The following is a 22,071-nucleotide window of genomic DNA, read 5'->3' as shown; positions in this document are numbered from 1 at the left end:
CATCATTCAGGGGTGTGAAAAATCCATACCCCTAAGCAACATAGGTAAGCCAGCCTAACTTGCAGTGTAGACAGTGGTATGTCAATGGAAGAATTCTTCCGTCAACCTAGCTAATAGCTCTTGGGGAGGTAGATTACCTACACTGATGGGAGAATCCTTCCCTTCAGCATAGGTAGTGTCTACACTGAAGCACTACATTACAGCAGCACTGCTAAAACTGCATCGGTGTTTCAAGTGTAGACAACTCTTAAATCTTGGATCCTAACTTTGTTAATTTGATTTCCTAAGTTAATCAGCTTACTTTTTAAACCACTGAGGTGGTTTTTCCCCTCACTGAGGCTGAAGACCCATGAAATCTTGCATGCTAAGCAACCACAGGATTTACAGAGTAGCAGTTTGGAATAGGGTCAATCCAGTGCAGTTACCACTATGAAAAATGCCATGTAATCTCCAGTGACCAGAAGAGATCAAGCCCTTTGTTTTTACATCTTCCACAAAGACACCAGCCAGAGTTTGAGTGACTAGTGATTTTTGGGTACCCAACATGACACCTTTAAGGGGCTGACAGTTTTGAAAACTTTGGCTGATATCTTCAAGGAAGATATAAAAACCAAAAGGCTTGATTTGTTCTTGTCCCAGGCGATCACATGGCATTTTGCATAATATTGTTAATGCCACTGGTCTGACCCCATTTCAAAGTGTATATACTTAGCACAGCCAAGGCTTCAAGCTTTATGGTTTATTCTGTCCAGCTATGTTTAGTGTAGGTCAGTTTGGTAAGTACCGCCCCTTACCTTGATCCAAGGGTGTTATACCAGAGAAGCAGCTCCACTTTAATGGTGGATTAAGCGACTCCTGTGTATAGTTTCAGCATAATTGTAAAGTGCTCAACCATAAAAAATACTTTAAGAGGAAGGAGCAAGGAAAAGATGTGATCTCTTAACAGGCCATGATTCTTTTTATTCTTCTGCAAAGGATAAAATTCCATTCAGAGTTAGAGGTTGAACAGTTAGAGAAAAGCTTTATACAGTACAAATAGTTCAAGCAATCTTTCCTAGAAATATGATTGCTTAATACTGTGTGTAGTCTACAGGACCTTTATTGTATGAAAAGATACAGCTTCCAAGTCTATATTGACCATTTGACTCCATCCTGGAAGTATTCAACGAGGTTACATATGCAGCCTTAGAACTTCATAAAAGGCACCTGGAGGGGTTTTTGTGTTGCATGTTTCAGTGCCATTGCATAGGCATAAACTCTGGCATCCACTAAAATATGCTCTTCTTCCACTAGCTCTGAAAAACACCCAAACCAACCAGTAATATGAATTTCCAAACAGAAAGGCATGGGCAGGACAGACACAACAAGGGCAGATGCAAATTCATATTCATACGGTTAGCAAGAAATTAAAAACAAACTTCAGAAGACTTCAAGACAGAGGCTGACAAGTAGCATGAATGTGTGAAGTATCAGAACAAATCCAGGCCACAGTTAAAATGTTTGGAGGCTTTGCCATATTTCCTTTGTAACACATTAGTCCTTTAAAGTCTTGTGACACGTTAGTCCTCGGGAGCATTATTACTAACTAATTTAGTGGTAGTATATTTTAAAAAAAAGCATATGAACTGACTTGAAGCACAAAGGATAAGCTTCAGAGTGGAAATGGGTAGCTACTCTGATGTAGGAAGCTATCTGGAACAGGCATTGCACTGGTAATTGCATCTAACAAAGACTGCAGCTGGCTAGACTGTGCTAATGAACATTCCTTTTTGGAAGACAAACAACATTTTGAAGGTTCACCTGATACATGGCATGTTATATGCAAGTTTTTCAGATTACAGAAGTAAGAAGGTAGATGGTTTTGGTTTTAAAAATTGTTATAAATCTCCCAGGCTGAGAGATCCCCAGAGAAACTGGAATACAGGGACTAAGAAGTGGGTTGATTTACAGTAAGTGTGAAGAAGCTAAAAAAATTTCAAAGGTTTTATTAACTGGCTTAATGTACCAGAGAAAATAAGTGCTCTTACCTTCAATTCTCTGCAGTAGATCATTCTTTGGTAGTGAAACAACTTCCACAAATTCTATTAAAAAAAATTAAATTTGTGTATTTCACACGGATTGTCTTTAATCTGTCAAGTTATATCTGATAGTTGAGTTAACGTTGAGAGAAGTATATTTCATTCCCTTCTCTTTAAACTCAGATGGAAAGCAGACAAGGAACTGGATTCAGGTTCACCTTCAGCCAGAGACCAGTATACCCAGGCACACTACCATGCTCAGCTGACTAAGACACAGGCAAGATCAAAGGCATCTTTGACATGCAGTTTTGAGGCAGTAATTTGGGAAATAACTACAGAACTAGCTAGGAGAATGGTGACATATTAGGGACAGGAACCACTGTCCTGTAAGGACAGTCACTATTCCCCTTCCCCCTATTCGATCCATCTGATCAGATATTTCACTGTTGAAATGTTAATGTAACCTGGGCCTGCATACTTGGTATGGTAAGAGAGACCACAAACCTTTAACTTCACAGAGTGGAGGAAGAATGACAAGACATCTGAGAACTGAGGGCTCATCTTGACATGTTGCCTGTCACACAAGTTGGGCAGAAATGATTGAGGAATGCAAGGTATTGCTTATTTGCCTGTAACTACCCAAGCAGTTCCCTCTATCTGGATTAACAATTGCAGAATTTCAGTCTAGGTCCAGATCCACAGGCTTCAATACAGCTACAGCAATTTACATCAGCTGAGGAACTGATCCTAGATAGGTCATGGAGACCATTTCAACTGATATTTCCCCTCCTTAAAGCTGACTGTGGTACAATTGTTTGGGAATTTCAAGTCTGATCTAAAGAGCGCTGAAGTCAGTGGATCCCATACAGTGTGTCACCATCAGGACTGTGATCCTAACGATGTTGAGAAAATATCTCCTGACCACAGAGAAGAGCAGAGTGCAGGGTGACATGCACATTCAGAGTGACATCCGGTAAAGCTGAAGCCACAGTGAAGTTAAGTGAGCAACGTACCTCCTTCCTCTGTAAAGACAAGAAGAAAGAAAAGTGTTAACACAAAGAAAACTAAGTCTGGACACACATGGGAGCTTAGTGTCTGCTCCTGCTCTAACACCCATGAATGTCAGTGACAACCTTTCCATTGACTTTAGTGGGAGGTGGATGAAGCCCTAAAAGCTCAGACAGAAGTTAGAGAGTCAGTGAACCCAAGTGAAGTTATTAGAATCCTGTATTGCTGAGCCCTTCAACAGTTTCCAAGCATATTTAGAAAGGACGGTCCCTCCAATGAGACAGCTAAAAATTAAATATTGTACATGCCCTGGACTCACCAGGCTTTTGCATGGGTCTTGTATTACAAGCATCATCTCCATTAATGGTGACGGTCACGATGTGCGTTGTGCAGTTTGTCAAACCAGGGTCCAAGCAAACAGCTACAAAGTAAAGGATGTTCATTATGAGAAAGAAGAGCCGAGACTACTGGACATTTTAACACCACAACTTTCACTCAGAGCTAGTTGATACATTAAGACAAAACTTATTCAGCAGGCAACTTCACCAGCATGCATCACAAAGCCAGGCAAAAAGTCTGGGTTAGTTATTTGTTTGTACAAGGCGAGCTGGGCAAAATGTTTTGGACAACGTTTATTTGCCACACAATGCAGTTTTGGTCAACCCAAAACTATTTGTGAGATTCATCCACAGTTTTGGCCATTCACAAAACGGCCAGAGGAGGAGGAGAAGGAGATAGTGGTTGTGCTGCTGTATCTTGTTAGTCCCATGGTTGAGGCATGCACTTGAAGTACAAGACCTAGGTTCAAATCCCTGCTCTGGACAGACCCAAAATGAATTTTTTCAGTTCACTGAAAATGCCAAAAACTATTCAGATGCGCTTCAATCTGAACTGATTTTTCCCCACCTCAGAACTGCCACCGAACCAAAAAATTAGTTATTCACTCAGCTCTACTTACAAGTGCTTCTTCCCACACAGATTCTTCTTCATTTTTGTATTAGCTCCTACTGATTACTTCTACTGCAGTGACAAACATTCTCCTCATTCACTGTACCTCAAAGGTTAAACTGCAGGCTCCTAGTCAAACTATGCTAAGAGCCCAATTTTGCCATCAGTTACACACACAACACTCCAGTCTATGGAAATTGTGCAAAAGTAAAAGGGCGAAGTTCAATCTTAATAGCAACATTCTCAAAGCCATGGTCCAGATTTCCCATTTCTTCCCGAGCATTTCCCCCTTTATAAAGATTTTCCTTAAATCCCAGTTTTGCCTCTGCTCTGTGGCAGGCAGTACAAAATGTTTAAATACAGATGTTGGCTGCAAAGATTTGGGGACTTTGATGTCAGGCAGCACTTCTTTCTTCCCCATTCCTGCTAATCAGCTGTGAGAGAACCCGAGTTCTCCTTCCTTTGCACAGCTGAAATGAGGATGATTTGCACAGAGACTGCATGATGCAACTGCTATTCTTGGGTAGGTTCAAGAGAGTCACTTAAATCTATTGGAGAAGAAGTCAAATCAAGCCCAGGCATCTAAACCTTTTAATTACAAGACGCCAGACCTTTAAGTTACTGAACTTTTTGTATTAAGTACAAAATCTTGGCCCCATGAGCAAAGCCTGAGTAAATGGGGATTTTCCTTAAGAGCAGAATCATTCCCCCACATGCCTCAGAGCAACAGTGAAGCTGTTTCTATAGCCTTCTTTATTGGATTTTATCCAGTGGATCCACATCTGTCAGACACACAGACTATGTCTATGGCTCCTTGGTGTTGTCCTGGGGCACTGCGGGAGTGCACACTCCCTCGCTGTGCCCTTCCCATCCTGAACAGTGGACCCATCGTAGATCCACTGAATTTAGGGCATTCTGTGACCATGAAGAGGGGCAGGACTGGCTCTGAGTCAGGTAGTCAAGAAACAACAAAGACCTGGAGAACATTCAACGACATCCCCTTTGTACCCCGTTTCTTCCTCCAACTCTCGCAAGGCCGCGCTTTCTGGGCTTTCATTTCCCTCAATGAGACCTGCAGTGTAAACATTACATCAAAAATAATTAAAATTGAGCTCTTTTACAGCACTGTCCATCCTTAGATCTAAGAGAGCTTTACAATGGAAGGTAAAATATCTTCAGCCCTATTTTACAGATGGGGTAACTGAGGCACTGGGAGGTCAAGAAGATCAGTGTCAGATCCAGGAACAGAACCCAAAATTGCTGCCTCCTATCCACCAAATCATGCTGCCTCCCTCCAAAAGGAATTTCCTCTCTCACAATAAGTATGCCAATGCCAAGCTCACAAAGGTTTTCCCTCTTTTGGAGGTGGAAGATGAGGGAGAGAGAGGAAAAAAACTGGGTTGGACAGATTCTACAAATAAAATCTGACATTATGCTATTTCACATTTTATTACTACTAAATATCCCTCTTTCTCAACAGCCTGTATTCTAGTACAGAAACCACCACTGATCTTGGAATCTGAAAGACACAGCACATTGAAATCTACACACCTCAGCAAGATGGACAGAGTAAACTACACATACATTCTGTGTATTTTATCTTCATATTTTTGTTACCTACCTGCAGGAAATTCCAAGCAATACCCTCCCATTGGAGGCCTGAATTGTTTCACTAGGACAATGCAATCATAGTGGAGAGTTCTTTGTAACACAGGTATAACTGATACACCTGCCAGCATAAAGAAAAGAGCAATGAAAACATAGCATGTAAGTAGTTCAAATATTGACACTTATGTCTTGTGAGCACCCTCAACTTCCACTGACTTTGAAAAATAAAACTGCACTGAAAGGGATAAAGATAACTCATTTGTTGTTCTCTGCTGGAGGACCTCATCTCGATTTAAACCCCAATAATCATCAGGAACTCTGAGTCTGAAAGCAACAGCTCCAATCAAGTACCCTAGAGCCTTCCCTCTACTACTACAATCTTAACAGTCTTTCCACTTTAATTTGGTCCCCACACCCTTGTCCAAACAACAGGTTCCAAACAAACAGGAAGCTGCAGTTCCTTTGACTGCCCGGGGCCATGACTGACTTCCCATTGGAAAAGTGATCAGATAAAATATTTGTTCAGACACTGATTTCCCCCAGACTACAGATCCATTTTCTGGCAATATTTTGCTGTAAGGCCTGATCCTGCAACTCTTAGTCATGTAAACAGTTCTTACTCCAGCCATTACAATAACATCAATGTGATTACTCACAAAAATCAGGGTACTGATTTGTAAGTTCCTTGGGGCAGAGGTTCTACTCCTTCTAAGCTACACTTGATCAACAGTACAGCACCATACATGGCTTATGGCACTATATACTATTTGCTTTATTTTACTCCTATTCTCTTGCACCTTTTTATTGTATCAGTTGTTGCCATTTATGGAAGCAGACCACCTCATCATTGTTAATATTAGAAGTTATGCACAAAAATGTAACTGGTGCCATACCATCAGCTGAACTGTCCTCTTTCCTGGTAGTACGCTTTACGGTTTCCCAAATTCTGTTGGGTAAGAAGAGGAGAAAGTGGATGTGTTAATCCTAAAAAAGGAAGTGTACTATAGATGCATGCTTTCCACACAAATAGCCAACTTGGAACTTTGCTACCTTCATTCAAAAGCAAAACATGCAAACATACAGTGAGAATGGTACTAAGGAGCAACTGCCAAGAGGCAAGCCACTATACTAAGTGATCCCTGTAAAGTATCTGTAAGGTCTCAGTCTCAATTTTGTTTCACCTTTAGTTACAGACATAGTCTAGCTAGCAAATGATTTTTGATGGTTGCTTAGGACAATAAATAAATAATATTTCGGACTGTCAAGCAATTAAAAAAATACTCACATGATTACTCATGCTGTTAATAACAGAATACCATTTATTTAAATATTTGTGGATGTTTTCTACATTTTCAAATATTGATTTCAATTACAACAGAATACAAAGTATACAGTGCTCACTTAAAGAATAAATATAATTACAAATATTAGCACTGTAAAAACAGTGTTTTTCAATTCACCTATTACAAGTACTGTAGTGCAGTCTATCATGAAAGTTGAACTTACAAATGTAGAATTATGTACAAAAAAAACTGCGTTCAAAAATAAAACAATGTAAAACTTTAGAGCCTTCAAGTCCACTGTGCCCACTTCTTATTCAGCCAATCGCTCAGACAAACAAGTTTGTTTACATTTGCAAGAAATAATGTGGCCTGCTTCTTATTTACGGTGTCACCTAAAAATGAGAACAGGTATTTGCATGGTACTGTCGTAGCTGACATCGCAAGATATTTACGTGCTAGATGTGCTAAAGATTCGTATGTCCCTTCAAGCTTCAACCACCATTCCAGAGGACGTGTCCATGTTGATGATGGGTTTTGCTCGATAAGGATCCAAAGCAGTGCAGGCCTATGCATGTTCATTTTCATCATCTGAGTCAGATGCCACCAGCAGAAGGTTGTTTTCTTTTAGGGTGGTTTGGGTTTTGTAGTTTCCGAATTAGAGTGTTGCTCTCTTAAGACTTCTGAAAGCATGCTCCACGCCTCATCCCTCTCAGATTTTGGAAGGCACTTCAGATTTTTAAACCTTGGGTCGAGTGCTGTAACTACCTTTAGAAATCTCACATTGGTTCCTTCTTTGCATTTTGTCAAATCTGCAGTGAAAGTGTTCTTAAAACGAACAACATGTGTTGGGTCACCATCCAAGACTGCTATAACAGATGTATATGGCAGAATGCAGGTAAAACAGAGCAGGAGACATACAATTCCCCCCAAGGAGTTCAGTTACAAATATAATTTAATGCATTTTTTTTTAAACTAGCGTCATCAGCATGGAAGCATGTCCTCTAGAATGGTGGCCGAAGTGGCATACGAATGTTTAGCATATCTGGCATGTAAATACCTTGCAACGCTGGCTATAGAAGTGCCATGTGAACACCTGTTCTCACTTTCAGGTGACATTGTAAATAAGAAGCAGGCAGCATTATCTCCCATAAATGTAAAGAAACTTGTTTGTCTTAGTGATTGGCTGAACAAGAAGTATGACTGAGTGGACTTGTAGGCTCTGAAGTTTTACACTGTTTTATTTTTGAGTGCAGTTATGTAACAAAAAAAATCCCAAATTTGTAAATTCCACTTTCACGATAAAGAGTTTGCACTACAGTACTTGAATAGGGTGAACTGAAAAATATTGTTTCTTTTGTTTATAATTTTTACAGTGCAAATATTTGTAATATAATATAAAGTGAGCACTATACACCTTATATTCTGTGTTGTAACTGAAATCAATATATTTGAAAATGTAGAAAAACATCCAAATATATTTTATACATTTCAATTGGTATTCAATCATTTAACAGAGCAATTAAAACTACAATTAATTGTGATTTTTTTGAGTTAATCGCATGAGTTAACTGCGCTTAATCGACAGTCCTAATAATATTTAGTTCTGCTGTAGCATTTTGCATCCATGGATCTCAAAGCACTTTATAAAGGAAGACAAGTATCATTATCCCCATTTTACAGATGGGGAAACTGAAGCATAGAGGTGAAATTAAGACAGCAGGTCAATATATTTAGAATGGTTATTTTGAAGAGCTGCAACATAAAATAGAAGAGACAAATTTTATAGACTGGCTAATTTTGTCTGGAAAAAGCAATAAGCAAATACTTACATTCTGTCTGCCTCATGCATAACAATCATTATGTGAAAATAAAAGAAGGTTACTCTGAAAGGTCCTAGCTCAAAAAAGTTACCCATTCCTGTTAGTAACTGGAAGTCAAAAATGACACAGCCTTTCTTGCAAATCAAAAATAAGTGATGGGACTGACACAAAAAATAAACCTTTCACACAGGCCTCAATCATTGCCACTTCTTGAGGCTACTCTTAAAGGGGAAGGAGACTTTAGAGAGAGCAATCAGAAAGGACCCCAATGCTCTAGGAAGAAGAAAAATAAGGTAGCGCTGTCATTTCCAGTCATCACGACAAATTAAAAAGATAGATTTATCTGACACATGAAAAGAATTAGACAGGCCTGAGAATATGAATGAGAGGGTAAGAAGCAGGCAAGACCACCCTTCTCCAAACAATACCATCCCAACAATATGCAAGACCCTGCACAGTCTCAGACATCATGCCATCAACAGGGGAAACGGAGTTCTTTGGGAATGACCAGAAAAACCAAAGGGAGCTCTTGATAATCATCTGTTTGCATGTTAAAACCTTGCAGCATTAGGTCTGCACAGCATCTTTGCAAATGACTGGAACCGCAAGATAAACACATGGACTAAATCCAAGGTATTAACCTACAGAATAAAGAATATTTGCTAACAATATTTGCTAACAAAGTCCAACAACAAAAAAGGTCAAATTCTTCTTCAGAGTAACTGCATTAATGTCAAAGGGGTAATCTAGCCCAGTATGTCAAGTAATTGGTTTATAGGTGCTCAAATTCCATAGCCTTTGGCTAGTTCAGACAGAGAAAATTGGAAGAACTGCAAGAATTTTAAAATGTCTCAGCAAGGAAATTACCTGGTTTTACCGGAGGGATCAACATAGGTCGTCTGTTCAAGCTTCACCCATTTTCTTTCTGCGATTGTCTAACAAAAATAATAAATTAAACAAGTAGGGACATTGTCCCCATCGAGATTTGCTAGGCAATTTTGTTATTTTGGAAAGATGTTGCAAATTCAGTGTGTGTGGGAAGCTGCAATACTAACATGTAAATGCATGCACTGAGGAGTTCTTGAAATAGGAACTGAAAATAACTCATGTGACATATGTAAGGCTAGGCTGGGACTGTCAAAGGAGTTTAGGGGAATTAGACAACCAAGTTTCAATGGAATTTGGTGGGATTTGGGTGCCCATCTCCTTTGGGCTGCTTTGAAAGTCTCAGCCCTAATCTTTAAAATAAAACATGAAGGCAGTGCCTTGCCCCTAGAAGGGGGCTGGTTTCAGCTGTGTGTAAAAGGGGTATGGAGAATTTGCCTACATGGGCTTTAGCCATGATGCGGGTTATGACTGCTCAATTATCTGAGATCTGGGAGTCAGGAGAACTGGTTCTATTCCCAACTCTGCCATTGACTCACTTTGGGACTGTCACTATTCTCCCCATCTGTAACATAGGGAAAGCGATTCTGACCTGATTTGAAGGCCTTTGGAGATCTACCAATGAGAGGCTCTACGCATTATCATTACTATCAACTCCATGGCCACCTACATGCCTGTGGGCTTTTCATGGCTGAGCAGAGGTATTCTTAACTTCCCTCCACCTAGTGTTTTGCCCATTCGTGTGTGGTCCCTTGAGGAGAGGTGGAACTAGATGTTAGTTTTGCCGTTTCTCTCATTTATTATGGCTAGCACGTAAGGGTGGAAGTCTTTGCTAATTAAATGGCTGCTGGGAGGGCAGACAGAAGACTTGTTTCTGAAATCCTGCAGAGGACTGGGAGGCTTGGGGATAGGTTACATCAGCAGAGTGATGCCAAACCAATGGCACTGGGAACAGCAAGAGGTCAGAGAGGAGGACTGGCAGCTACAGAGGAGAAGCGTTTCCAATTAGCCATTTGGAACCAGGATCACTCCACTCTCAAGCTGTGAGCAGAGAGAAAACCTGACAGAAGCAGGGAACTGTGGTGGTGGATAAACAGGGAGACTCTCTAGAGGCCAGCGTAGTCTCAGGTGGTTAGTACATCAAATTTCTGTCGTGTAGACCAGGCCACAGAGTAAATGGGACATCTGGCCACAAAGGTCATGAAATAGGAGAAACTCCTGCTAGAAAGAGAAAGAATGCAGCCCAAGAAGGAGCAGCAACATCGAGAGCATGTGAAGAGAGAAAAACAAGCATAGGATGAAGAGACAGAGACTGAGCCACTAGTAACCTAAGAATTCAGTAACTGACAATGGAAATGGATCATTTCACTTCATCCCTAAAACCAATTCTAAGTCCATCTTACAGCATTCTGCTTGTCCACTTGCCTGGGACAAGTCAGTTATTTTGAGGGGCAAACAAAATATCAACCACTTTTCCATCACCATGGCCAACTCGATTTTGTGCCTGGAAATTTTCATGGTTATTTTGCAAGGTTGTTCTAAGTTATCCTTGAATTACAGGAAGCCAGAAATACTTTCAAAGGGCTTTTGGATGATCTGTGGTCACAGCAGTGTAGCAGGAATGGAGAAGGTGAAGTTTCTAATTCCTTTACCAAGGTAGGAAGCATGCAGACTTCTATAAGATTGGATTGCAAGCACCCAGGTATATTTTATTGCTTTATAGATTCATAGATATTTAGGTCAGAAGGGACCATTATGATCATCTAGTCTGACCTCCTGCACAATGCAGGCCACAGAATTTCACCCACCACTCCTAAAAAAGACCTCACACCTATATCTGTGCTATTGAAGTCCTCAAATTGTAGTTTGAAGACCTCAAGGAGCAGAGAATCCTCCAGCAAGTGACCCGTGCCCCATGCTACAGAGGAAGGCGAAAAACCTCCAGGGCCTTCCAATCTGCCCTGGAGGAAAATTCCTTCCCGACCCCAAATATGGCGATCAGCTAAACCCTGAGCATATGGGCAAGATTCATCAGCCAGATACTACAGAAAATTCTTTCCCGGGTAACTTGGATCTTACCCCATCTAAAAACCCATCACAGGCCATTGGGCCTATTTACCATGAATATTTAATTACCAAAACCATGTTATCCCATCATACCATCTCCTCCATAAACTTATCGAGTTTAATCTTAAAGCAAGATAGATCTTTTGCCCCCACTACTTCCCTCGGAAGGCTATTCCAAAACTTCACTCCTCTGATGGTTAGAAACCTTCGTCTAATTTCTAATCTAAATTTCCTAGTGGCCAGTTTATATCCATTTGTTCTTGTGTCCACATTGGTATTGAGTTTAAATAATTCCTCTCCCTCTCTGGTATTTATCCCTCTGATATATTTATAGAGATTTAAATTAACCCCTAAGGCATACAGGGAATAAACTGAATGAGACCCAAAATAGGAAGAGACGAAAATCATGTTACAGTTGCAGCCAACATCAAGGGAATTATATATTTTAATTAAAAAAAAAACCAAGATTTCTACACCAGTTGAAGCCTTTGAGTTAACGGGGATTAAGCAATTATTTTCAAACTTTGCAGAACGTATAAAGGCCTGGATTATTGATCATGGCCCAACAATGTTGCACAGGCAGCAAACCCAGCAAATCATTACCCCAGTATCTATCTTGGCATTGCTAAATAGCAAAGAGGAGAATGGCGGAAGTCAGAACCATATCAATGTGCTACAAGAAAGTGAGGGAGGAAGAAATGACTAAAGTTACCAGGAAATGGACCACATCCAAACTTGAGAAAGGAGAAGACAAAAGGGGATGCCATGTAGGGAGTAAAACAGGATACCTGTCATAAGAATGCCTGGTATACCAACAGAGGCCAAAAGTGGCAATTAAGAGGCAACCCAGTGTAATAGTTAATAGGGTATAGGTCATCCAGCACCTCCTGTGAGTGGTTGTTATTTAAATGCTCCAGAATCCACCCCAAAGCCCAGGTGAATTACATGCTACTGGAGAACCACAAAGCCCTCAGTGTTACCTATAAAGGAAAAAGAAACTCTGCTGTCTCATGCCTGGTTGGATGCATGGTCAAACTCTGTGCCAGTTGATAGAGAGAGAGAGAAAGCTTTATGCTGTGAGACACAAATCCTTTGCTTAGACCCTAGCTAAGGATGCTTCACATAACATTCAGCTAAGCATATTCAGTTTGAATCACCTTCTATTTGTGACTTCTCTCTATTGCTGTTATGCCAATAAAATCTGCTTCTCTCCAACATAACCTGACTGCAGAAACAGTTAGAGGACACAATCAGCAGGTGCCTTAGAGAGAAACTGTACTCCAATGTTAGGTGATCCAGAATCAGAAGTCCACAACTTCTTTAGTAAAAGGTCCTGGGCAGAGGGGCTGTGACTTCTGTTCTCAAACAATGCCACAAGAAGTCTGGTGAAAACCAGCATGGCACAGGGAAACACAAATGACCTGAAATATACTAGAGCTGGCTACAACCTGCTACCACTATTTGGAGGGTGCAAAAGAAAAAGCAGGAGAAGGAATCATTTAGAGTAGCAAAAGGGATTGAGGAGTAATAGGCTGAAACTAAAGTGGCCTGAAAAGGCTTGTGCCCAGTTTTGCTTCATTGAAAAATACCCCCTTAGCCCCGTCCCCAGCCCCCCCCCCGAAATGTTAGTTTTCCTGCTTGCTTATTTATGTAAGAAATTTGGGTCTTGTCTGCCCTGGGAAACTATCGTGACTGGAGATCTAATGAAATGATGACACCAAAAGCATCAAGAGAATGAAAGCTGAGCAACTGAAAGAGGAAGAGATTTTTAATAAGACAGTTTAAAAGTCCTCTTTTAAACAACCATTTAATTCCAATGGCTAACAAACACTTTATAGAAAGGATTTCATTGTTAAAAGACAACACTCCTGCAGCTTCAGTTAAGGTCAGAGTAAACAAGCTCAGAGTAAACATCCACAATACTCTCAGGACACTACCACTATAACCAGAGAGGACTAGTTCTGATATTTCCAATACTGCTAAGATAGGAACAAGCACAAACTGTTGAAAAAACCCTAAAAAGCAAACAAACATGTTAGGTCCTCTTTATGTACCATAAAGCGGGGGGGAGGGAAGGGAAGGGCGCACACACAATTTTAAAAAATCCTTTGCAGGTCATCTTTAAGGAAAGGAAAATGTAGGCTGAATATCAGAAAGCAGTGAGTTCAGTTACAGTGGAATGATCTCTCCAGGGGAGTGGTGAAAGTCCCATTATTTCAGACATTCAAAGCTACCCTGAACAGCCTAGAAAGTATTGTCGGGAACAACTGTGCCTGGGGAGGGCGGGTCTGAGGGAGAGGGGAGATGCACTAGATAACCTCTGTGTAATTTCTATGACTGTGTTAAGGTGAAAGTTCCTCATCTTTCATCTGCGTGTCACCTACTTTGACTCTAATGACTTCAGGACAAAAGCCCTATCTTCATACATCTAACATGCTACATAGCATAAGGTTTTCCTCACTCTGCACAGATGTAATATTTTCTAACATTCAATAGCAGCCTTAAATAAATGCTACATTAGTTAATAAATATAAACAAGGCAAAAATAAACGCTTTATACCTCTTCTTTAAGGATGGATGGTCTGATAGATTTCAGAATCTCTGTGGTTGCTTTGTTTTCCATTTTCAGGGATGTCTCTTGCACCTCCTGCACAAAGTCCACACTACTACAAAACAGAGAATCGATATTTACCCTCAGAGTAAAGTCAAACCATTCATCCGTGCATTCTGAATTAACAAATCATTCTCCTAAACATGCTTCATTAACATTTAAGGTCCCACACACTCATCAGTTTGCAAACATCATGGATGCTGCTAAGACAGATGGGGGCAGATCTTCAGCTGATATAAATTTTCATGGCTCCGCTGACTGCAAAAGAGCTAGGGAAATTTGCACCAGCTATGGAGCTGCCCCACAATATTTATATGCCATGCATGGCAGGGTGCACCACTACTGTTGCCCCTTTTAAGTCACAGTGCTACTTTGCTCTCAATGGAATCTTACTCAATAGACTATTGCCACAGCATGCAAACTAGCCTAGAGGACAAAGCATGACACGGTAAGGCTAAGGAATTAACCCCAAATATCAAAGGGAATTCAGAGTGAAAACCACCACTGCTGAGAATGAGGAATCTCAGCTATTAGACTAGGGAAAAAAAAATCACATAGAGCATTCAGTCCCTTTCCCACTCAAGAGGCAATGCAGGATTATCCATTTCCCAATTAATTTGTCCTGTCTAGCTCTAAAGCAGAAGATATGCCAGGCAGCACACTGATGCACAGCTGTGCATTTTTACCACTAAAATCTTGGGTTCAAGTCAGTGGAATGTTTGGTGCTTTGTCTGCATCACAAAACTATCATATAGTTCAGTACAGAGTTGAAGCCCAGGGTTCCTACTGAAATGAGATAACAGACATGACAAAGCAGAAGGGGAGGAAAAAACCCACTGGGAAACAATCCAACATTGACAATGAGGTGGAAGAGATGACCTAATAACTTTTTGTTTAGTGTTTATGAGCTTACACCAACTCTCAGCGAAGCCAATAGGAGTCTTTCCCCCAATTTCAGGATACATTAGATAAAGCCCTACAGATTCTGTGATCATGAGAAATGACCAAGGGGTGAGAAAACTTGCACAGCACTTTCCTGCTGTACATTTGACTTTAGCTGGTGCTTTTCACCTCTCATTCTTTCACAAAATCCATTCTATATTTTTAAAGTACTGGACGTGTGCTTATCTCAGCTTTCTTGAGTATATGCACCGGGGCACATCTCCCCTAGCACAGTCCTACAGAGACAAGGAATGTTACATAGTCTGGAGGACACTAAACGATACTACTACAGAAACACAACTAATTTATTACAGGCCCAAATCTACAATCCATACTCAGGCCAGAGACTCTCATAGGTCTAATGGGGTCTGTGATGGAGTTTTCATAGCACACCTCACCTAAAAGGGTTAAGGTAGCTAGGAAGGGGCTAATTAAAATAACAGGCTGCACTTAGGGAAGAATTAGAACAGAAGATGAAGCTCAGCTGAGCAGGTATAGGCTGGGCCTGTACAAAGCCAGCAAGCTGAGAACAGAATTAGGCGGTAGGGGAAGTAGGCTAGTCTTTCCCTGAGAATTGGGCACTTGAATTGAACCCCGGGGGTGGGTCAGAACACAGAGAAAGAGAAATGAAGTAGGAAAGAGTACAGGGAAATAGCAATGTGGTCTTGGCATAAGCGGACCATGAGGCAGAGGGTCTGAAACCTGGAATAGTGGGTGGGTCTGGGTTCCCCGATCACCCACTGGGATAGTGTATAGTCTTAGAGGATGCCCTGGAAAGGCAGCTGGACAGTTGGTCTGGAGAGACTGTGTTACCCTGGAAAGGAAGGACCTATAGTGAGGTGGCTGGAGAGCTGAGTTACAAATAGAAGTTGCATGGAATCCCATAGAGCAAGTGGGGCTGTGGTAAGGGTGGGATGATGGAAGAGGGCATCAGAGCTGGAGGGAGCTAATCCCCAGAGTAGCCACTATCCTAGCAGTGAGTGTATCCCATGACAGAGTCCTTGCCAGTTTAATGATTGCTGGATGAAGCCAAAGCATCTTTCACAAAAAAGACTCAGACTTTAAAGTTACTGTTTAGTTAGACCTGCAGCAAAGAGATACAAGGAAAATTTGTCACACATGTTCTAAAATAAACTAAGCTTGAATGGTTAGTAATATCCGAATCCAAAATAGACAGAAAATACCTCCTCCTATTTCACAAGTTTCAGAAAGAGACAATGATAGATATTAGACATATGCAGTGTTGCTGTAACCATGTCTGTCCCAGGATATTAGAAAGACAAGGTAGGTGAAGTGTAATATCTTTTACTGGACCAAATTCTGTTGGTGAGAGAGACAAGTTTTGAGCTTACACCGAGGTTCTCTTCAGGTCAGTGTCTCGGCTTCAGCAGTTTTGAAATTTTCCACTAGTTGGTGCAATAACTCTGAGTAACATTTAGACAAGGGCTTTGAAAGAAGTGTCAGATTTCCACATTCTGCAGATGGCATGGAACCAGGACTTTCAGGTGTCAAAACACCGAAATATAATTCGGCTCATTGAGGGTTATGATTCAGATACTGTCAAAATTCGAGAGCAGCAACAGAGTTAAAGATTAATAAACAATTAACTGCAATGGAATATAAGCTGGTTTAAAGCTGCATTGTAACAACGTGCGCTACGTTTGTGTATCTGATCTATGGACACACATCATGCCAAAGATCTGGAACATGATGTTCTCTTGTACTATCACCTACAACGTGTAGTCCTGTATCAGGTTTAGATGAACTCCACTAATGTAACGCTTTATAGCTAGCAGTGCAATTTTAAAATCCTGATTTCAGTAAAACAAAACAAAACAGTGAATTCACGGTTAGCTTGCATTCTCAGCCTAACAGCTGATACGTATTGTAAACATGGGCAGAAACGTGATCGTCTTAGTCCTGTCTGCTTGCCTCTTATGCCTAGTAATATAGGACACTAAATTTGTCATGGTATCTGCTCCACTCACCTCTCCTGGGGCTCAATTGAGTCCTGCTTACCTGAGGAGTGAGTTTGGTTCCACTGTTAATTCTACATTCTGATCAGACCTCTCTTGAAGGTAACCCCCCCTCACCAATCAGTTTTTAAACTTATCCTTGAAGCAATTCAGAATTGAGCCAACTAAAGCCTACAAATCAGCTTAGAGGTTAGCCCTGCTGAAAGAACATTACAACAAGATGTGATAAAAACATGGATAAGCTTCCCTAAATCAGTCTTCAAAAGGCATGATCTGATCCCAGCTATGTTTCCCAGTTGATAGCAACCAGAGTTAATAGCAGCTAGAGTATGTTGTTCAGAAAAGCTCAGGACTAAACTAAATATCCAGGTTTCTTACCACTCTAGGATGTCTTTCAAAAAATGTTCTAAGGGGATACTGTCAAGTAGCTGAAGTATACAATTTTTCCTACAGCACCTTGATGTATATATTTGAGATGATTTGTCCTCCAGAATCTAAATATCTTTTAAATCCACTGATCTATCACCAATAGCCACTGCATTTGCATTGCACAAATGCATCTGGCTTTGCTGCTAGAAGCAGCTAGCAGCTTAAGTCCAGCTTCATTTGTTGAACTGTGCCACATCACTGATGAGGCTAAGGGCTTGTCTACACTTAGTGTTGCGGCTGTAGCACTTAGTGAAGACGCTACCTATGCAGATGGGAGAGCTTCTCCTGCCAGCATAGAAACTTCACTTTCCCAAAAGCAGCAGCTATGTCGATGAGCAAAGCCCTCCCGGTGACATAGCACTGTCTACACTAGGGGTTAGGTCAGTATAACTACATTGCTCAGGAGTGTGGAAAATCCATGCCCCTGAGTGACGTAGTTACAGTACCAACTTGTGTTGGTATAGAGTGTAGACCAAGCCTAAAAAACAACTAATGAAGGCAAATAGTGCACTAACTTGAGCTCTGAGAAAGAGCATGAAAATAATAGCCAAAAGGAAAAGAAATCAATGGTTGCCATCCTGATATTTGGCAATGTTACATTTCTGCTCTGATGTTTATTAGCACCGATGGCCTACTCAGCACTGTACAGGATATGAAGGAATAAATGGTCCTTGCCTCATTGGGGTTATGTTCTAAATGGAGAGAGAGAAAAACTGCTTTGAATTGCCAGAGGGTGATTATCAGAACATTGCAATTATTATTACAAAGTCTGTTTCAGTTAATGGGCAGGTGAGGATTTACGTGAGTTAGCCCAATTTAGAAGAGTCTGAATTAAGGGAGTATAATAATTTTGTGCACCTTCTGCAAGGGTAGTTCTGAGTGCAAAGGGCTACAGTGTAAAAGGCATGGAGACACAAAAAGGGAGAGGCAGTGAAAGAATAGTGGGAATAAGGAGAGTGGTTGGAAAGGTGAGCACACAGTTCTTCAACCTATACTGCTGCTAACATCACCTCACACTGAATAAAATCAAGACCCTGCTAACTGGAGTAAGACAAGAAGAGGAAAAATCTATCTTTATATGACTATTTGATAATTTTGGGAGGCCTAAAAAAATAAGTGATGGGGCCATATAATTAGATTATTCACAGATTAGATAAATTCACAGATTCTTAAAGCCAGAAGGAATCATTAGACCATCTAGCCTGATCTCCTGCTAGCAAACAGGGGAGCTTGAGATGGGAAGAAGGAGAATCCCCTGATGAATGAACAAGGTGTAAGTATTAACTTTGGGGTGAGTGAGCTTGTTTGGCTGTTTGTTTTTCTTTCTCTTTCAGGTTATTTCAGTTATTTTCAGTTGCAGGATCAGATGGGATTGTGTGTCTGGGGACTGTTGAGCCTTTGTTCCCTGGATCATCTCTGATCAGCCTCAATTAGCCTTGTGATCACCCTCCCCCTATGTGATTAATGAGGGGGTAGGGCTGACCTAGGAGAGAAGACTTTAAAAGCCAGAGGCTAACCAACCAAGGGACTGCAAACAGGGGAGTTTGAGAGGGAGTTTTAATATAGTTGCTATGGTTAGGAAGGGCTGCATCACCAGTGCCAAGGCTGCTCCTGTCTCCTCCACCTGCGCCTGTATCCAGACAGACAGCCTAACCTGGATGCCTCTACCCAGATCCTGGTGTGGATTTGCAGAAACCATGGCCTGCATTTCCCACACTCGGAAAGCCAGGCTGGGGGGGATCATACAGTGCAAAAGGTGCCTGCTGGTGAAATGTCTTAGGAAGCAGGTGGGGAGCTACAGGAGGAGGTGGCTAGGCTGAGGAGCATCCGTGCCCACAAGGAATTCCTGGAGAGTATTCACATGGAGACATCCAAGACTGAGGAAGCTATCCAGCTACAGAGAATTGCTGTCACATCACCGGGGAAGGAGCATATGGCTCTGTCACAGGGAGGACACTGGCAGCTGGTTAATACTGGCAGCAGGCAGTGCTCCACCCCTGCCCCCAACCCATCCACCATGGTGACGGAAAACCAATATGCTGCCCTGACAACAAGTGATGAGGAATCATCCCCAAAGGAGGAGGAGAAGCCATGTACCCCCTGCTCGCCCATGCCATCCCTGTCCCTACTGCCCCATTGCCCCTGCTCCCTGTTATGCCACGCCCATCCCTATTGTTACCTGTCACCTCTGTGTTCTTGGGGAACCCAGGGTGCAGTACCCAGCAGCTCTGACTCACAAAAGACCTTCCCCCACAGCCTCTGCTCAAACCAAAACTGATCCGAAGACTTACAAAAAGCAATGGAAAGGCAGGGAGAAAGACACCTAAACCCCTGGGCTAAGGATGACTAGATTAAGGAAACTCCCCTAGCCTTATCTGCATCAGAGATGGGACATGGAGGCATCTCCATTAGCATACAGAATGCAGAACAGAGATTCCAAGGCAAGAACCAAGGAAAAGCAGGGAAGCACTGCACGATGGGGATCTCTGCTCCAGATGTTAATGAACCCATGCCTGCACACATCCAGCTCAGTTGTCATTAGACCAATTTGAGTAATAAATCCCTTATGGATATCCAAAATAGTGAAGCTCCCTAAGCATTGTGAGCTCCCTCCAAAGAACACCGCCCATAGTAAGGAATGATCAGCTTGCATTGTCTAGCCTGAACAAAACAACTTTGGTATACTCCCTTGAGCCATCAGTTTACACATAAACAAATCTAGTGTTCTCTCTTGAACCACTGTTGTTTCTCCACAAAAACCCCTACCCATGCTCAAGTAAGTGTTGTGATGCCTGGATCCAAAGTCTGCATCACTTCCATTGGGACTTCATCTTCTCCTGCCTGATCATTCTGGGGGCTCTGCCTGTCTCCAGCACTACGGACCCACAACCACCTGGGACCCCTGATCGATTCAAGCTTCATGGGGTGGTGAGAACCCAGCTCTCTCTCTCGGTGTAGCCTTCTGACCCTGACTTGTGTGATCAGTTATAGTTTTCTAAACCTGACTTTTATAATCAAGTTAAAGTTATAATATTAAATCTAACTCTTTTGTTTCTTTGGCTCCCCTATGGTTATTACCTGGCAATAAATAACTTTCATGATTAAGCTGGTTGCTTCTCTCTCTCCCTGCCCCCTCGCAGGTGTTTTTTGGTTTCCTCATTTGCTCTGCAGCAATGCTCCTCATACCTCGGCTAAAAGATCCCTGCAGCATCCAAAAATCCTGTGGGGTTTGCTCATCAAGTGGGTTACGACCAGAACAACTGTAACGTGAAGGCGGGGATAGGGACGTGCTGAACCTGGGGCACATGAGGGTGGCAGCTTTGAAGTGCTGCTCAACCCAGCCTGCTGAGTCTAGGGGCATATGAGGGTGGCAGACTGGAAGTGCTCCTCGACCCAGCCTGCTCGGCATACTCTATGCCGGTGCGGTGCCCAGGGCATATGAGGGTGACAGCCTGGAAATGCTGCTTGACCAGCCTGCTGAGACCAGGGTCAGCCTGGGAGTGCGGATTAACCCGGTCCTCTCAGACACACTCAGTGAATGTGTGTGTTTGTCTGACTGTGGGGCAGGAAGAAGCCAGCCCTGGGGAACCTGCAGGATCGCTCCTCGGGGAGGGGACCGGGAGCAGGGAGAAGAAGAGCTCCGTATGAGGACACAAGCAGCACACGGATAGAAATACAGACCCCCCGCCCCCGGGAAGAGTAACCCTATTAAATGAGCACACCCCAAAGCAACGGGCAAAGCTGGAAACACTACTGCCCCATTGCCCCGCCCCCCCTCATGCCACCCCCGTCTCCTGCCGCCCTCTCGCCCCACCGTCTCGCTCCCGCCCTAGGCGCACCCGCTCTCCACACGGCGTGGCCCCTCCCCCCCAGCCGCCTCTGACCGTTGCCCTCTGCGCGGTGACTGGCTGGCCGGGACCCTCGCCAGCGGCTGCTCCGCGCTCACTGCTCGCTCCCGGCCTCGCGCAGGGACCGCTTGACCCCGCCCCCCTCTCAGCCTCCCGGGCTTCCCTTCCGGGTCTCGGCTGCCACTCCTTCCGCCCCCGTGTCTGCGGCTGGCCGCTCGCGCCGGGCCCCCTGCCTGGCGCACTAGAAGCGAGTTCCGGGCGGCTCCGCTGGGCCTGGGCGGAGGGTTCCGGGCGCGGCAGCGGACTGGGAGCCACGACGATGAAGAAGGAGCAGGTGCTGCACTGCCAGTTCTCGGCGTGGTACCCGCGCTTCCGGGCCCTCACCATCCGCAGGTGGGAGCGGAGCGGGCCCGGGGGGCAGGGCCTGGAGGGGCTGGCCCGGGGGCGCTTGGGGGCAGGGCATGGAGGGGCTAGACTGCGGGGCGTGGGGGTAGGACATGGAGGGGCTGGCCGCCGCGGGCGGGGGACGTGTAGAGGCAGGACGTGGAGGGGTGGGGCTGGCCCGGGGCAAGTGGGGGCAGGACATGGAGGGGCAGGCCCGTGGGGCGGGGTGTGGGGGCAGGGCATG

General features: G+C 43.1%; 2 protein-coding genes across 4 annotated transcripts in view; one reads left to right on the top strand and one right to left on the bottom strand.

The window, feature by feature from the left end:
- Positions 1-939: 939 nt before the first annotated feature.
- NUDT5 (nudix hydrolase 5) lies at positions 940-21,615 on the bottom strand. The gene is made up of 10 exons (XM_073328762.1): positions 21,480-21,615; positions 14,198-14,303; positions 9,553-9,620; positions 6,476-6,528; positions 5,596-5,703; positions 4,951-5,046; positions 3,346-3,447; positions 3,032-3,040; positions 2,028-2,081; positions 940-1,295 (listed from the first exon to the last, which is right to left on the bottom strand). The coding sequence occupies exons 2-10, from the start codon at positions 14,258-14,260 to the stop codon at positions 1,186-1,188; spliced, it is 663 nt and encodes a 220-aa protein (XP_073184863.1). The 5' UTR covers positions 14,261-14,303; positions 21,480-21,615; the 3' UTR covers positions 940-1,185.
- CDC123 (cell division cycle 123) overlaps positions 21,486-22,071 on the top strand; it is a 75,905-nt gene continuing 75,319 nt past the window's right edge. The window contains exon 1 of one of the 3 annotated variants that reach the window (XM_073328760.1): positions 21,486-21,836. In XM_073328760.1, the coding sequence (XP_073184861.1) occupies positions 21,763-21,836 (74 nt within the window). In that variant the 5' untranslated portion in view covers positions 21,486-21,762. The remainder of the gene's footprint in view (positions 21,837-22,071) is intronic. The other 2 variants (XM_073328761.1, XM_073328759.1) reach the window with 2 other exon arrangements.

The sequence above is a fragment of the Lepidochelys kempii genome, chromosome 1 (genome assembly GCF_965140265.1).
Source record: "Lepidochelys kempii isolate rLepKem1 chromosome 1, rLepKem1.hap2, whole genome shotgun sequence".
NCBI lineage: Eukaryota > Metazoa > Chordata > Testudines > Cheloniidae > Lepidochelys > Lepidochelys kempii.
The sequence above is the reverse complement of the archived record's forward strand: the minus strand, read 5'-3'. Positions and strand labels throughout refer to the sequence as shown.

Coding starts and splice junctions, on each gene's coding strand:
- NUDT5 (XM_073328762.1), bottom strand. CDS start 14,260: ATGGAAAACAAAGCAACCACAGAGATTCTGAAATCTATCAGACCATCC. Junction 9,621..14,197: donor CATCCATCCTTAAAGAAGAG/GTATAAAGCGTT, acceptor TATTTTTGTTAG/ACAATCGCAGAAAGAAAATG. Junction 5,704..6,475: donor AGAGGACAGTTCAGCTGATG/GTATGGCACCAG, acceptor TTATGCTGGCAG/GTGTATCAGTTATACCTGTG.